General features: G+C 44.1%; 1 protein-coding gene across 3 annotated transcripts in view; it reads right to left on the minus strand.

Moving 5' to 3' along the window:
* Positions 1-17,622, minus strand: part of ATM (ATM serine/threonine kinase) — a 434,777-nt gene that overhangs the window by 363,356 nt on the left and 53,799 nt on the right. For all 3 annotated transcript variants that reach the window (XM_063951603.1, XM_063951598.1, XM_063951604.1), the window contains exons 4-7: positions 8,768-8,913; positions 7,847-8,011; positions 6,008-6,173; positions 4,078-4,316 (exon numbers count right to left, since the gene is read on the minus strand). In XM_063951603.1, coding sequence (XP_063807673.1) covers positions 4,078-4,316; positions 6,008-6,173; positions 7,847-8,011; positions 8,768-8,913 — 716 coding nt within the window. The remainder of the gene's footprint in view (positions 1-4,077; positions 4,317-6,007; positions 6,174-7,846; positions 8,012-8,767; positions 8,914-17,622) is intronic.

The following is a 17,622-nucleotide window of genomic DNA, read 5'->3' on the forward strand; positions in this document are numbered from 1 at the left end:
TAGTATCTTGTTTTGTTTCATGTACATGTCCTGTGGTGGAGCTGGGAAGAACCTCTTGCTATATTACCTAGTCACCAGCTGCTGTGCGCACTGTATGTTTTCCTTATCTTTTGGTCATATACAGATTTATAGCGGGATGTAATGCCGCCTGAGTTCAACGGCCGTGCGGGATGCCAGCCGAACTCGGACCTTTTTATTTTTAAAGGGGCAATCAATTACAAGGCATGGTTTGCCCCTTAAAAAAAAAGCCAGAGTTCAGTCGTCATCCCACATGGCATTACATCCCACCAACAGAGTTTACAAACTCTGAGATAATAGCAAGACGGAAACCAGTGTCTAGGCTATCTGTACTCTCTACAGCATTGTACGAACTATAGAGAGAGAAAAACCTTAAGCTTCCAAGGGCTTGGTTACCAAAGTGAAGCTGGTAAAGTCAACAGAGGAAGGACCTTGTATAAAAATGTACTATGTTGCAGCTGGTCTGGTCTAAGTGGAAGAAACCACCTGGGACCTACCGACCTGCTGAAAATGTTGGCTAATCACAATGTACGTGGCTAGTGTGGAGTCACTAGAATTACCAACAGCTGTTAATCCATGACATGCCTGAGAAGTCAAGACAACATAGGGATCAGTGCAAACAGATACGATAAAAATTCCAAGATATAGTCATGGCATCCACTGCGTAAGCTATCCGATACCTGGGTCTCGTGCAAAACTGTGGAACCTTGAAAGCGTGTCAAGAGGTTATGAGATCTACACGTGTAAATACCCACTTTTGAACTACCTGTTGGGAGAACCACTGGATTGAGAGACTCCTCCCCCCAGGAGAATCGTAATTCTGCTGAGGAAGTCGTTGGCAATTTCCCACACCCAGTGTAAATCTGGGTTGCCTACGCCATTGCAACCACTCTTTTTGTGCGTCCATGATGACTTACATAAGTTACCGCCACAGAATGCAGACTGGCCGACCAGCATGAACAGATTGGGCTCCCAAGAGAGCCAGAAAAAAATGGCTTGAAGCTCAATCACATTGATAAGCAGAGCCATCAGAGATAGTGATCAAAGATCCTGGGACAATAAATGTAAATTTCATGGCACATCAGCCTAGGAGACTCATGACCGTGGTCACAATCAGTGGTTGCTCCACAAATGGGGCTGCAGCACAGTCCAAAATTAAAACAGGGGAGCCATACCATCTGCCAGTGATTCCCGGCTGACCATGATTGGCAGCATTTGGAGTGGCATTAGGTGTGGCTCCCCGATCTGAGTTATGGACTGTGCTGCAGCCCCACCTCTGGAGCTGCCACTGGTCACAATGACCCAATCCGGAGTGACTAATGATCATACCTGAAGATGATAGTAAATGAACCACCAGTGGAGGGACTGACGAGTGCTGTCGGACTGAACGAGAAAACTGAGATGAAAGGAATGCCAAGCAATCATTCCCAGTTTAGAGAACTACCCATCAGAACTCCTTTGAGTGAAACCTGGTATACTGAAAGGTGTCCACGGTGGGGATCATCGTGCTCATCAACTTCATGCACCACAACATCGACAAACAAAGCCCTGACATTACCATTACCATCGTTACCAAGATCTATCAGGTGTAAGCTTTGGACTTCACAAGAAAACTGACTGGAGAGAGGTGTTGAGCCATGATTCGGATGCACTAGACCCGTGTAATATCAGGTGTTGTGTAATCTCAAAGCTGCTTGTTGTACACACAAAGTGGGGATGAATATGAAACCTTTAATGCGCTACAAACCTGCAATCATCAACCTGAATTTGGTGAGAAGCTGCAAATGGTAGGTCCTGCAACGGGGGAGAAAAAGGATGACCTGCCCCAAAGCAGAACATTGGCGGCCTCCATACTGTGAATCACTGATTGAAGATTCAATTTGAAACTGAACTATCCACAACCTGGTGTTGAAGGTGCGAATATTAAAGATCGACTAGAATAAGCCGGTCAGCTTACTAACAAAGAAACAGATGGAATAGTACCCCAGTTTACGTTTTAGATTTTGAACTGGAGAAATGAAGCCGTCAAAGAGGAGTGTTGGTTTTACAGCACCTGGTATTCCCAGGCGGACTCTCATCCAAGTACTCACCAGGCTTTCCCACATCCGGTCTTCTGAGATCAGACAAGAATAGGAGTGTTCATGGTGGTTTGGTCATTGGCGTGAACCTTGTGGTCCAAGATGTAACCATTGCAAATGATGACCCTAATCTAGGCATCTGGAGACAACTTCATTCAATAGCCTCTGAACTTGAGCAACCACCCAGCAACTTGCGACCAAATATGGTAGAAAAGAGAGACCATGGTAGGCACTAGGCTTCTCCAGAGCCTTAGCCCCCAAATACAAGTAGATACCAGAAAAACTGGAAGCTAAACCCATGGTTGGGAAGAATCAGCCTGTGGCAGACACTCCACACTCTAGTGGACACTCCACCCAGGAAAGGAGGAGTGACCACCTGGAAACGCGGACCCTGCTGCCAGTACAGCCACCGGAAGAAAAGTGCTTATCCCACCAGTGGGGTAAAAAAGCATCTAGTCCATTCCATAGGTGAAGCCACCCACATTGAGACTATTAAAGGGGCGATAACCCTAAAATCTATCAAAACAGACTTGAGACAACCTCTCAATAATTAGACAGCGGACTACCAAAGGACACCGAACCCTGAAAAGGAAGGGCTGTGTGTTGAGCTAAACACAGCAGCAATCTAGGTGCACTTGGAGAAATAATACATTAGAAGTATAATCTGCGAGGAACGGAGAAAACTGGGCTCCATGCAGACAGGTCCCCCGAATTTCACTGGCCACAAGGCAATTATTTTGCAAGAACATGCATTGCCCCTAAATATCATTTGCTGTATTATAAGTTTATATGACATAAATTACATAGCCAGCCATACAACCTAAGGGTACTCAGCTTAGTAGTAGCCAGCAGTTGCATGGAGAGAGGAGATGTGCACTTCTAGGAACAGCATGTGTTTAGTCAGTCTCAGGCATGATCTGTCCAGTCCCCACTGGATGCAGGACTCGGGGACTGTACCGCTACAGGAGTGGGGAGTGCAGCGTCTCAAGCTCCGCCACCTCCAGTCTCCATTCTCCCCAGACTCCTAGTACTTCCCTTAACAGGGAAAACACTGATTCCTGTAGCACGCACGCTCCCTCTCCGTACATGGGAGTGGAGCCGCCACAAGAGATCCGGAAAAATGGCGGCCTACTAGCAGCGCACACTACCTAGCTCCCAAAAAAAAAGAAAGTTTACAAAAAAAGAAAATAACTGAGAAACGAATCTATAACAAGGGCTGCATTTCTTACAAAATGTGTCCTACTCCACAGCCACCTAAAGATGACTGCAATTCTGGGGTTGCAGGAGAGGGATCTTACTGTACCTTTTAAATCTACAGTTTAATTTAGGTGCCAGCTCCATCCCCAACCTGCAATCTTAAAGTCCAATGTTCCCCAGCCGTGCTGCAAGAGAAATTACTTTCGCTCCTCTATATTCTTTATCTCCATACTCAGTAGTTGTTTTTTATTTTTATTTTTTAAATACCAACAGGACAGTGTCCTTATGAGGACACTGCAGCAACAGCTTAAATTTCTTCTAATTTATCTCTCTTTTTTTGTTGAAATGACTTGGCTCAGGCACCTCACTCCTGCCAGGAGATGTCTCCTGGGGAAGCCCTTCACCATCAGCACAGATAGTTACAAGGATATGTGCCGCGTGGACTCTACATGAGCTGTGCCTGCAGCTCCACCTCTTCTCTGTGTCACCACTTGCATGGAAGTCGCATGTGTGTTGTGTTTCTACTCTTTTTCTACTATGTTCCAAGTCTGTTTGTACTTAGTAGACTTTTTGTAGTGTGTGTGTGTGTGTGTGTGTGTGTGTGTGTGTGTTTATGGGATGTGGACAGCTACCTGTACGTATATACAGAAGAACAATGTTATTTGTGCACATTAAACAAACAGTCTAATTTACAAACACAAGAACATAATGGATTAAAAAACAATATTAGTCATGTGGAAATAACAAATGTATACTTGATTTTCATCAGTTGTATGACGCACACCTTCGTCTGTAGTTCTGGCCCCTTTAGGGTGATGAACGTGCAGCATTAATCGGAAGAACTCCACAATCTCCTCTTTCAAGGTGTCCTTAGGTTTCTGCCGTGTCCATATACGCAGTACTGTCAGGAAGATATTCTCCCCCAGCTTGCACACCCGCATGCGGCAGTTCACAGATGAAGCAGAAAGGAAGACGTTAAGGGCAGAGAGGATATGGTCCAGGCCAGGAAGATTCGTCTCTCCTCTACCATTAAGGGGAACAGAAAAGAACACAAGAACTTACAAAATGATGGGGACTCCTTCTCCACAAATGCTTACATGCTATATATTCATACAGGTGGTTTAGAATGAAAAACTAATGTGGAATTGCAGAAGTCTGTAGGGTCCTTACATGTCACTGTGCCACATTCATGCAAAATATCAGGGGAGAAGTGACGTTACCAGCTTCATCGTAAGGCCACACAGTGAGACTTAGCCGACAGAGGAGTCTATGGTCCTAATTCAGACCTGATTGCTAGGCTGCATTTACGTACAGCCTGTGATCAGGTCTGAACTGCACATGCGTATGCACCGCAATGCGCAGGCGCGTCGGTCCACAGCGACGGGATGGTGCGAGAAAAGCGATCGCACAGGCGATTGCAAGGTGACTGACAGTTCCGCCAGAAAATATATACAACCCTGTTGCTAGCCCCCGCAGAGGATTGAGACGCGCTGGGGGCTGCGGAAACGCTTCCGTACAGTGCAGTATAAAGAAAAAACCCTTAAAAATGCCCGCCGCCGGGGAGACAGGCGCTAGAGGTCAAATGTGACCTCTAGTGTCTGTCTCCCCCTTGGTGGCGGCCATTTTTGGTGTGTTTTTTTATACTGCACTGTACGGAGGCGTTTCCGCAGCCCCCAGCGCGTCTCAATCCTCTGCGGGGGCTGCGGCTGCTAGCAGTAACAGGGGCAGCAACTGGTTCCGTGGGTGTTCCTGATTGTCTGTGGGTGCTCGGGCCCGGGAGCACCTATGGAATCAGCGCCTATGCATTGGTGAACAGTTCTGCTGCTGCGATCAGGTCTGAATTAGGCCCTGAATCTGTGTTTGAAGTGCTACGATGCAAAAGCCGCAGTGTTTTTCATGGCAAGTTCTGTTGTGCATCATATACAGAGTCAGACTCAGTCGCACACAGATATACAAGTGTCACATACTGTATCAAACGAATCAGTGCAATCTCGTGAAACAATTTTATGCCATCGCGTTGCGACTAAGATGCAACTTTAGGTGTAAAAGATGCTACGCAGCTCTCTCCTGCCATATGGCGTATTGAGGCTAGTATAAGGACACATCTGTATACATGTGTTGTCCACACACTAACATATTCAAGTACATGTATATTTCCTCTCTCCAGCAACACAGTGACAACAGCTTAGGCAGCTCTGGAATTTTTCAAAATATCTTCAGCAAAAACACCTCATAGAATGCACCATCCTATATTTTAAAAGGCTAATCTAATGCTGCTTCTCATCTCTATGGGGGACAGGGAACCAAGTGTTTTGCGTGCCAGCGGCAATTAGATGGCGCCTGACTGAGTAATATAAGTGTTGCTTGGTTCGGGCACGCAGACATTACTGTTATGTCATTTTGACAGGCTGGTACCTAGTTTAATCATATTTTTACACTGCTTATTTCTTATTTTTAAATAGTTCTTCAGGACTAGGAACACTATTAAAGTAGCAAAGGATATGCGTGTGGGTCAAACATTACGACCAGCATTCACACTGGAAAATAATATACAAAAAACAATCCACAGTGCGTTTCCAAATACAAACATTGTGTAAACAAGAGGACAAATAAAGAAATCACTGCATGGATTTTTAGCGCTATTCCAGTTCAGCAACATACAGATTGCTCTTTGTGCAGACGTACAACGTCTCCCTGGCAGAGAACACCGTTACCTGACCATCTGCATCACCATAGAGAAGAAGGTGAAGAACTTGGACTGCATGCCCTCTGCCTGGAGACAGCACCCCCTGGTGAGAGTGTGGATTATGCGAGCCACCAGCAAACGATTTATTGCACTCTTTGGTTTCAAGTAGAGGTGGAAGTACAGTGTTAATAATTCTGCAAAACAAAACTGATGCTTTAAAACATATAAACATATTCTTAAAGCACATGATGGGTCAGACTGTGGGGCGGTTGTTCTAAAGGTGCCCATACACTACTGCGATTTTGGCCGATTTCATATGATTCCGACGTTTTGGGCCAATAGATCGGATGAAAATGGTCAAATCTCATGTGTTTTACCTCCGATCCGATGCGCGGTCCCGTTTGCATTGGATCGGAGCCAGAGATCGCAAGTACAGCATTATAGATATCTTGGATCCCGCAGGCATGGCTGGAATCGCATACGATACATCGTATGCTAAAAGGACCACATACAATGTATCGTATGCGATCCTGCCACCCGGGAAGCTGCCGGGCGGTTCAAGGGAAATCTTATGAGACTTCTCCCTTGGAAATGTCGTATAAGTGTATGGGCACCTTAAGTCTTAGAGAGTGATAAAATGCAATCAGCTCCTGACATTTTTCAAACACAGCATGTAAGATGACAGTTAAGAGCTGATTGGCTGGCATCTCTCTCCACTTCATCATTCTCCAAGACTTAGTACATCTCCCCCATATTCACCACTTTCATTAGATCTGCTGAAAGAATGTCATGCACCTTTGCTATAAATGACGGGTGATAAAAGCCTCACAAATTTGTAGTACAGGTTGAGTATCCCTTATCCAAAATGCTTGGGACCAGAGGTATTTTGGATATCTGATTTTTCGTATTTTGGAATAATTGCATACCATAATGAGATATCATGGTGATGGGACCTAAATCTAAGCACAGAATGCATTTAGGTTTCATATACACCTTATACACACAGCCTGAAGGTCATTTAATACAATATTTTTTAATAACTTTGTGTATTAAACAAAGGTTTGTGTACATTGAGTCATCAAAAAACAAAGGTTTCACTATCTTACTGTCACGCAAAAAAGTCCGTATTTCGGAATATTTGGATATGTGATATTCAACCTGTAGCAGAAAGGTTTATTTTTAGGTCGCTCAAAAAATGGATGCCTTTCTGCAGAACTTCAAATAATATATGAATAGGTTTTTATTTCATGTGCATGTAGCCCAATTATCTCCTCATGTCGTAAGTCTCTCGCCACTTTGTTTCATAGTCCCACAGAAGCACCTTCATCTTATCTTACTCTCAGTGGCAGATTTTGCCAATGGGCTCCAGGACTGCCAGACCAGGCTGCGATCGCATGGTAGACCAGGCTGCGATCGCATGCGCAGTCAAGCGGCGGCATGCGCAAACCCCGGATTGTATGGACTGCAGCCGATACAGTCCTTAGAAGCCTAGGATTTACATACGCCGACGCTTGACTGTGCATTTTCGGATTTGGGACCCTGCCAGTGGCAGCAGCAGCTCTCCATGGGACCTGGCCAATGGCAGCCCCCCTCCTCCTTAAAAGTAGAAGCTGCCGCTGATTACTCCTATACCGTAAGTAACTCAGACACTGTTTTTGTAGACAAGTTTACAGAGCACATGCCACAAACAATGTAGCACTGTGTTATCAGGATAGGAGGAATGGAAGTAGGTGGCAGCAAAAGACAACAGCGCCCCTCAGAGGTGATATTATGTGTGTGAGATTCAAATTATTTTGCAGCTGTCACTTTAAAATCTAAAACAGTTTAAATATTTCAAATGGAATGGCTCCAGGCTCACACAGCTTACCTTCCCATTGCTGTGGAGTAATCTCACACCAATACTTGCGCACAGAGAGTATATCTTTCAGTAGGATGCTGCTGTAGTCAGCTCCGTAGGCAGCACACATTAAGGGGTCTTTCACAGTTTCGGTCACGTGAAGCAGAAGCTCTGTGCATTTTAACCTTGGAGCTCCTACACAAATCAGGACAGACAGATGACGAACATACAACAGACAGACATGTAATGGGTTCTGAGATGATGCTAGACTACACCTCATATTTTTCTGAACAGTCCTCTCTGTGCCCCCTTCAAGAATGGCTGGATTATTTTATTCTGCGATAGGAAGACATTCTTACTTCCACACAAAAAAAGCAAAAAAAAAAAGAAGAAGAATAACATTGTTTCTTTGAGGTTTTTCTACCAATATTTCCATATACTAAGCGGGATCAGACAGAGCAAATAATAAATATGAAGAAAATGATGCTTTATGCAAAACTTTAAAAGGTGTTTAAAGCACCTTCTATTATTGATCATATGGGGTGCTATTGCCCCAGTATTTAAGCTGACAGGGCTAGAACACCCTTTAACTGTGCTTAGTATCAGTGCTTAGAGCGTTGACAGTAGCACAGATTATTTCAGGAGACAGCTATTATTACATTGGAACATACGCTGCCTTTCTAACCTGATAACTTAGGTTAGAGTCTAACATGACTCTGTGGTGGACGTAGGGGTGCCGCTGCAGCGATCCAGTAACAATTAGGCCCAAAATATGCATGTTGTAAATTCTACACGGCTATAATCTTTTGTTTACTTATCAGTGCGAGAATATGGCACAAGATACAAGTTGTAAAATACCTAATACTTCTCTAAACATAAGAAAGCATACAGCCAACAATCAGAATAACAACGCAGACAAAAATACAAATATACAAGGTATGTATCACTCACGTTTATTTGCACAGCGGATGAAATATTTAACCAGGCTGCTGATCTCCTGCATTTTCTTCTGTCGAGCAGCTTGTGTGGACTGAGAGACATTTGTTTTACCAGATTTAAAACTTTCAATCTCTTTGTAGATATATTTCTGCAGGAACCTGTTAAAAAGATACAAGGTATGTATTATATATGTAATTGAGCCATTATATATGTAATTGGGCCATTCTATGAAAATTCGTAAAAATGTCCCACACGTGACACTGTATCTTTTGAGTTTTCAACATAGGTTGAAAAGTAAAATTATTGGTATCAAATAGAGAATGACCGCACAGGAAGCAGGTATGTAGTTTTTCCCTTTTAACTGATGTAATGTACCTTAATCTGGTAGTATACCAAGCAAAGGCCTGTGACCCTATTGGGCAATAGTGAGATTGGTCTATCATGGCATATAGTACAAACTTGAAGTAAAGGGGTATGGGTCGACACACATTAGGTCGACATGCATTGGGTCGACCACTAAAGGTCGACGTACACTAGGTCGACGGGGTCGTTAGGTCGACATGTGCAAGGTCGACAGGTCAAAAGGTCGACATGGGTTTTTTGACTGTTTTTGATGTAGTTTTCTTCGGAGAGTGACGGGGAACCCCAATTAGTGCACCGCTTTGCTCGCCATGCTTCAGACAAGTTGCCTCGCTCCGCTCGGCAGAGACTACCGTTCCTATTAGTAGTCCACGTGGATCGTAAAGTATAAAAAAGGTCAAAAAATGAAAGAAAAATAAAACCATGAAAAACTCATGTCGACCTTTTGACCTGTCGACCTTGCACATGTTGACCTAGACAACCTGTCAACATTTAGTGGTCGACCCAATGCATGTCAACCTAATGCAAGTCGACTTAACGACCGCAACCCAAGTAAAGGCACACTTTTTGGGGGCATACTTATGGGGAAACGACTTGGACTGATCCAATTAAGTGTATACGTAAGTAAAATTTAACCTTTTTTGGGTATATCTTAAAAAAATACCTCAAAAGGGTGACCACTGAAAACTATGGGTTAACAAAACATTAAGGAAAAAAATTACATTTAGTCATGCTTGTTAGAAGAGATTAGTATACATTTAGTAAATCACCAGTATTGTTACCAATAGTTATAAAATTTTGGGCCGGATGTAATGCAGTCCGAGTTGGTCGGAGATGCGGGTTCCCGGATGAATTTGGACATTTTTTTTTTTAAAGCGGCAATCTTGTGCAAGGAAAACCCATGCCTTGTAAATGATTGCCGCTTTAATAAAGTGTCTGAGTTCGGCCCTGAACCTCCGGCCAAATCGGACTGCATTACATCCGGCCCCTTGAGACTAAGGGGCCGATTTAGACCCTGTGCGGTTTCAGATAGTACGGTATGGATTGATAATAGTCTCGTAACTGTAATACAATAACCTCCTTCTTTGAGAGAATAATTCCCCTTCGAACCACAGTGAAATAATTATAACATTGTTGCTATAAAGTGAATGTTGCAAATATTCAACATGTAAATCCAATGATGTTTAGAGAAGTGGTTTAGGAGAATAAGAGATACTGTAGTATTACTGTCTAAAAGGTCACCCCTCTTCTGTTCTCCTTCATGCCTATGGTATAGGGTGAAGAATGAGAGGGGGGAGGGGGAGAGCAGCAATTAGTAGGAAGAAAGGGGAGGTATCAAGCAGAAAGGGTGCGTGGCCGTCTGCCCTGTCGCTAAGAGCAACGCAAGGAAGGCCGTGGCGCTTACTCATTTAGCAAAATAACCCGATGGAGTGGCAGAGAGATGAGGAAATCTTTCCGGTTGGAGCCCTCACATAGGTCTGGGAGCAAAGGGTCAGCCACGTGTCTACAAGCGAGTATTTCCATGACACAAGGATTCCGGGAGATGGTCGTGGAGGGTCAGATGTGCGCCCCACATGACCCTATAATAGGGGTCAGACATATATTTTGCAAAGGAGCTTGGTCACAGATCAGCCTCAAGTTAAATTATTGCTCTTTCTCATAGGTTTTGATAAAAAAAAATAACAATAATACAAAGAGTTGAGCAGAATTATCAATCAGAATATTCCTATACAAATGGTAGTGGACTTAGCATAACTCATACGTGACAACTAACTTTGTGATAATGTGTTGGGTATAATGGAGAAGTTTTTTTATTTCTACCTAAAAAATAAGCCGGCTTAGGCGCTGTGATATTCCATCCATATTTTTTTTTTTTTTTAAATAACTTCCTCAAGTTTAAAAAAAAAAAAAATTGTCCCGTGTGTGACAGTGGAATGGCCCAATTGTGTATTTTACACTGTGTGTTTTGTGTATGCAGGCTGCTCACATAACCTTTGCAAGAAATTGGAAGCTTGGAATAGTCCCTCAAGTGGCGAAATGCGCCTGTATTTGCAGTGGCGAAATGCGCCTGTATTTGCAGTGTCGAAATGCGCCTGTATTTGCAGTGGCGAAATGCGCCTGTTGCAATTTACATATTCTAAAAGTAGAATTGTCTGATAATGATGTACATAAGGCAGTACTCTGACGCTTTTACAATGGACTCCAGCTTTCCTTAAGTGTCATTATTATTACATTATTTTTTATATTATTAAATAGCATTTAGACTCCAAACATATAGTGCACATATAAAAATGTCGTTCCCTTTAAGTAAATACTTGAACAGTATATGAGTACTAGTAACTACAATACCAGCCTTTGCCCCACCTAAACCAACATGATATATCTGCCTCAACCTGTGCCCACAGTATACTTTAACGAATAGCACAACATGCTAATTTGGGTCCTTTACAGGTCACATGCACACATTTTAGTTCCTTTGTGAGGGTGAACTAATTTGGTCAAAATAACTATAAGAAGAATCATGGAAAAGTGTATTGTTTTTCCTGTATAATTCTTTTTAAATAAAAACAAAAAGCATACTGTATTTAATTCACTAGCTTGTGGAAGTGGTAGCCTAATGGGTCACATACATCCATGATGGACTGTCTGCTCCAATTCCCCATAGTGCTGAAGCCATGGGGAAATGGGGGAAATCCAACACGTTGGAAATCCCCAAGTCATCAATTTCGACCAAAATAAAATTGGTCGATTTGGGCATTTTGAATTCCCCCCAATTCTCAGATGGATCGCTGAGCATCGATTTCTGCTGAACGGCAGTTTTTACTGTCAAACAGTAGACTGGCATTGTTGAATCGTGGCACGGTTGTATGGTCTGCATAAGTCATGGAGTTAGGTTCCACTGTGCATGTGGTAGCTGGCTCACACATGTGCATAGTGTCAAGGCAGGCGGTTTTTGTGAATCCGTTGGACTCAGACCAACCGAAGGAGCAGACGCTCCTGAGTGCAGGAAACAAGGAGGACGAAGATAATTCCTTTTCACATATTTATTAATGGCAATAGATCAGAATGTGGCTGTAAGAAATCTGAGACTAACTAGTTCTGGATTGGGAAACTGTAGTGAATAAAGTCACTGGACTCCTGAAGGAAGAAGTTGGTGCCTGCAGAGAGAGATGGTTTGTTGAAGGAGCGGGACTGAGGAACTATGACGAGGTCTGCGTAATGACGTGGAGGCGCGAGAAGAACTGTGAAGAATTGGTTTCTGGATGAGCTGATAACGTGAAAGAAAAACTGCAAAGAATGTCCTCTGAATGATACGAAGTTGAGACTGAAGAACTGTGAAGAATATGCTTTAGATTATACGAGGTTTTGACTGAAGAACTGTGAAGTTGAGTTGCTGAATGATGCGAAGACGTGGCTGAAGAACTATGAAGACTGATTGCTGAATGATGCGGAGAAGTGAATGAAGAGCTGTGAACACTGGTTGCAGGATGATGCGGAGACGTGAATGAAGAGCTGTGAACACTGGTTGCAGGATGATGCGGAGACGTGAATGAAGAGCTGTGAAGACTGGTTGCAGGATGATGCGAAGACATGACTGAAGAGCTGAGAAGATTGTCCACTGGATGATGCGGAGACGGAACTAAAAAAAACACAGGCTGAAGCTGGCGAACTACCACTGGAATCCTGGAGAATTCTAAGGCACCGGCGGGAGTAGGTTGACTGTGACCGCGCTCTGGGGAGCTGGTGAGCGTTGTGCAGCGAGAGCCGACTGACAACTCAGAGAGTAAGATGGGACCAAATTACCTAGAGACGCACAGAGCTAGGGTACAGAGTACCCACAACAAAGCACTGGCACAGAATGTAAAAATCCCAGCATATTTATAGGCAGCAGGGAAACAGGATTGGCTGACAGTCACCCATCACGCTCATTGGTGATGCACTTTGTCTCCAACATGGCCACCCCCTATACTGCAGACACACAGGGAAGCTGCGGCCACTAGGTCTTCCCTCCAGCCTCCAGGAAGCAGTTACTCACGCCGCCGACCGCGTAACGTCTCCATGCGGCCACAGAGCACCGCAGTCAGCAGCGCCGGCAGACGAATCCCGGGATCCGCGTCAATAAGCGCTCCCGCGCTCCCCGCGTGACCGTAGCCCCCTGAAGGTGGTCTCCGAACACCTTCGAGCTTTGTTAGAATTTTTGGAGTAGAAATTCTGCATCAACCTTGGAGCATGGACATCCTCAGCAAAACACCCAAGACCTCTCCTCCGGTCCATACCCTTTCCAGTCGAGAAGATATTACAGACGTCCATGACGACGACGAGAGTCTAGAATTTCTTTAACCTCAAATTCTTCATCTTGCAAAGTGCGAATTTTAGGTTTGGGCAAGGTTGCACGAAATTTGTTGAGGATTAAAGGCTTTAGTAGTGATATGTGGAAAGCATTAGGTATCTTGAAGGAAGACAGCAGTTTGACTTTATAAGCCACAGGATTAAGTACTCTTTCAATAGGAAAAGGACCAATATACCTGGGCGCAAACTTCATGGAAGGTACTTTGAACTTAAAATTGCGAGTAGATATCCAGACTTGGTCCCCCACCTTGTAACTGGGCACTGCCTTCAGTCTTCTATCTGCGAAGGATTTATAACGTATGGAAGTTTTAACTAAAGACTTGCGTACTTCTATCCAAATCTTAGAAAGTTGCTTGAGAACCAAGTCAGCTGCTGGCACCTCCTGTGCTGGAAGAGGTTGAAACTCCGGTATTCGCGGATGGAAACTAAAATGGACATAGAACGGCGTAGATTCAGAGGATGAATGAAGAGATTATTATGGGTGAATTCTGCCAGCGGAAGAGAGAGTCCAACCAATCATTTTGTGAAGAGTAAATATATAAAGGAAGGTTTTGAGATCTTGATTTACTCGTTCTGTTTGACCATCCGACTGGGGGAGGATATGCTGAAGAATGTTCTTCTCTAAGCATAAAATTGAATCAAAGTGCTTTCCAAAATTTGGCCACAAACTGCGTGCCCCGATCCGAAACGATTTCTAGAGGAAGACCATGTAGCTTGAAGATCTTGGAGATGAACAATTTGGCAAGCATCGGAGCCGAGGGCAGTCCTGTCAGAGGAATGAAATGTGCCATCTTTGAAAATCGATCCACCAACACCCAGATGGTATTTCGTCCCTTCAATGGAGGTAAATAAGTTCTGAAATCCATCGAGATATGGGTCCAAGGTCTTTTGGGTATGGATAGCGGATGTAGTAAATCAGGTGGCGGGCCCTTGGGATTTTTGTGTTGGGTGCATTTAGGACTAGCGGCTATAAATTCTTGGACTTCAGATCTAAGTCGTGCCCACCAGTAGAACCATTGAATGAATTCAAGAGTCTTGTGGACCCCAGGGTGACCCATAAAAGACGAAGCATGAGCCCAAGTTAATAGCAGTTTCTGGAGATTTGGGGCGACAAACGTTTTTCCAGTGGCTGAAGAAATCTAAGTCTTTAAGAAGGATGTTGGACTTACAATAGCTTGTTGACTTGTCAGATCATTGGATTCAGAGGAATTGAAGAACCGGGAGAGGGCATCAGCTTTCTTATTCAAGGATCCTAGGCGATAAGTGAGCTTGAAGTTAAACCGGGTGAAAAAGCCCATCTTGCTTGCAGCGGATTGAGACAGTGTGCCGTTTGGAGATATAGAAGAAGATTCTTATGATCGGTGTATACTCTGATGGGATGTTGAGCTCCCTCTAAAAGATATCTCCATTCTTCAAATGCTAACTTAATGGCAAGCAATTCTTGCTACCCAATGGCGTAGTTTCGTTCAGCAGGCTGGAATCTTCGAGAAAAATAACCGCATGGATGGACCTTCTTATCCTCGTAAACTTGTGACAAAAACAGCCCCAACTGCCTCTGTGGAGGCATCCACCTCCACAAGAAATGGACAATTAAGATCAGGTTGACGAAGAATGGGACCAGACATGAAGGCTTGTTTCAAATAGATTAAGGCTTTAGTAACTTCCAGAATCCAGTTCGAAGGATCAGCCGTGATGGAAGCGACCAAGGTGGAGTAACTCTTAATAAATTTCCTGTAGAAATTGGCGAAGCCAAGGAAGCGTTGAATCCCTTTGAGAGTTGCAGGAGCTGGCCAGTCACGAATAGCTTGGACTTTGGCAGGGTCCATCCGAAGCTCTGAACCGGAAATGAAGAAACCCAAAAATGGAATGGATGCTACCTCCAAAAGGTACATTTCTCCAATTTGCAGTATAATCGATTCTTCCTCAGACGAGTTAACACTTCCTTGACGTGAAGACGATGGGACTCTAGATCTTTGGAAAATATTAAGATATCATCTAAGCATACCACCAAGCATTTATAGAGAAGATCCCGAAAGAGTTAATTCACATAACTTTGGAAAACTGCTCTTGCATTACAGAGGCCAAACGGCATTACGAGATACTCGTAATGCCCATCCCGAGTATTAAAGGCCGTTTTCCATTCATCCCCTGCACAAATTCTAATCAACTTATAAGCGCCTCGAAGAGATTAGTGGCAGTGGATACCGATTTTTGATAGTGATTTCATCGAGTCCGCGGTAATCAATGCATGGTCGCAAGCCATCATCTTTTTTCGTGACAAAAAAAAAATCCGGCCCCTGCAGGAGATGAGGACGGTCTAATAAAGCCTTTGGCCAAATTCTCTTGTATGTAGTTCGACAAAGCCAGAGTCTCAGGTATGGATAACGGGTAAATTCGGCCACTGGGAGGAATCCTACCCAGCACCAAGTCGATCCGGCAATCCCATTCACGGTGAGGTGGTAAGGAATCTGCCCCTTGTTTACTGAAGCCGTCTATGTAAGACTGATAAACTGTGGGTAACTCGGAAACATGAACTGAACGAAGAGATTTAACTGAGGCCAAACAACCATTGGTACAAGATTCTCCCCAGGATTGGATCTCCATGGTTCGCCAACAGAGTTTTGGATTATGCATATGTAACCAAGGTAATCCGAGAATCACATAATGAGATGCTTTGGGAATCACAAGAAAGGATATATATTCGGAGTGTAATACACCCACTTTCATTCTAGTAGTTTGAAAGGTGATTATGCCTTCAGGGATTCGACTTCCATCCACCGCCATAATGGAAATTGCTTGTTCCAAAGGCACAGTCCAAATCTTAAATTGCTGAACGATGGCGGAAGAAATTAAGTTCCCTGCTGCTCCAGAATCTAACAAAGCTGAGACAGAAAGAACAGAAGATGGTACTTCCAAACAAATGGGCAAGGTTGGCTCCTTTCCAGTACGTGACTCTAAAGTAACTCCTAGCTTAACCTCTCTGGAGTAAGCTAGGAGCAGATGTTTTCCGGTTGGAGTTTACAAGATTTCACAAAGTGTTCTGAGGAGCCGCAATACATACAGAGATTTCCCTGACGGTGACGAGAACGCTCCTCTTCTGAAAGCTGAGCGCAACCAATTTGCATCGGCTCTTCAGTTGCTGGAGCAAGTTGTGACGAAGAGGGATCTTGCCGAGGTCGTGATCGGAAACGAGGACTAGAACGTTCAAACTTAGGATTTTCCAAACAGCGTTCTCTATACAGCAAGTCCAGTTTGTTGCAAATGGAAATCAGTTCATCCAATTTCGTGGGCATATCCCGCACTGTCAAGTCATCTTTAATCCTCTCAGAAAGGCCGTTCCAAAAGGCAGCAACTAAGGCCTCCTAATTCCAATTCAATTCTGAAGACAAAGTACGGAACTGTATCACATACTGACTGACAGGACGCGAGCCCTGCCGAAGACGAAGGATCTCTAGGGATGCTGAGGTGGTTCGGCCCGGCTCGTCGAAGATCTTTCTGAATGATGAGAAAAATTCAGCATAATGGGAGAGGACTGGGTCCTCTCTCTCCCAAAGCGGAGATGCCCACTCCAACGTTTGACCAGTGAGTAGAGAAATAATATATGCGATCTTTGTTCGGGCCGATGAGAAACTGTCCAACTGAAGCTCAAACTGAATTTCACAGTGGTTGAAGATTCCCCTACAGAGTTTCAGAGAACCATCGAACTTGCTAGGTGGAGGTAGTTGCAGTCGAGATATTGGAACTGTCGCCGGAGGAACCAGTGCAGAGGAGGAGACTACCGGAGCCGGGGACTGTGGGGCCCTAATGGGCGCGTGAAGAGCATCCAGATGGTCAGACATGGTTTGCATAAATTGAACTATTTGTTACTGAGTGGACTCTTGATTATCCAGGGGTGAGAGAATGTTGGCTGTAGCATCGCCTCCAGAGGCCTGGTCGCCTGACGGATCCATGGGGGGAGTGCTTACTGTCAAGGCAGGCGGTTTTTGTGAATCCGTAGGACTCAGACCGACCGAAAGAGCAGACGCTCCTGAGTGCAGGAAACAAGGAGGACGAAGATAATTCCTTTTCATATATTTATTAATGGCAATAGATCAGAATGCGGCTGTAAGAAATCTGAGACTAACTAGTTCTGGATTGGGAAACTGTAGTGAATAAAG

This window comes from Pseudophryne corroboree, chromosome 2 (assembly GCF_028390025.1).
Source record: "Pseudophryne corroboree isolate aPseCor3 chromosome 2, aPseCor3.hap2, whole genome shotgun sequence".
Lineage (NCBI taxonomy): Eukaryota > Metazoa > Chordata > Amphibia > Anura > Myobatrachidae > Pseudophryne > Pseudophryne corroboree.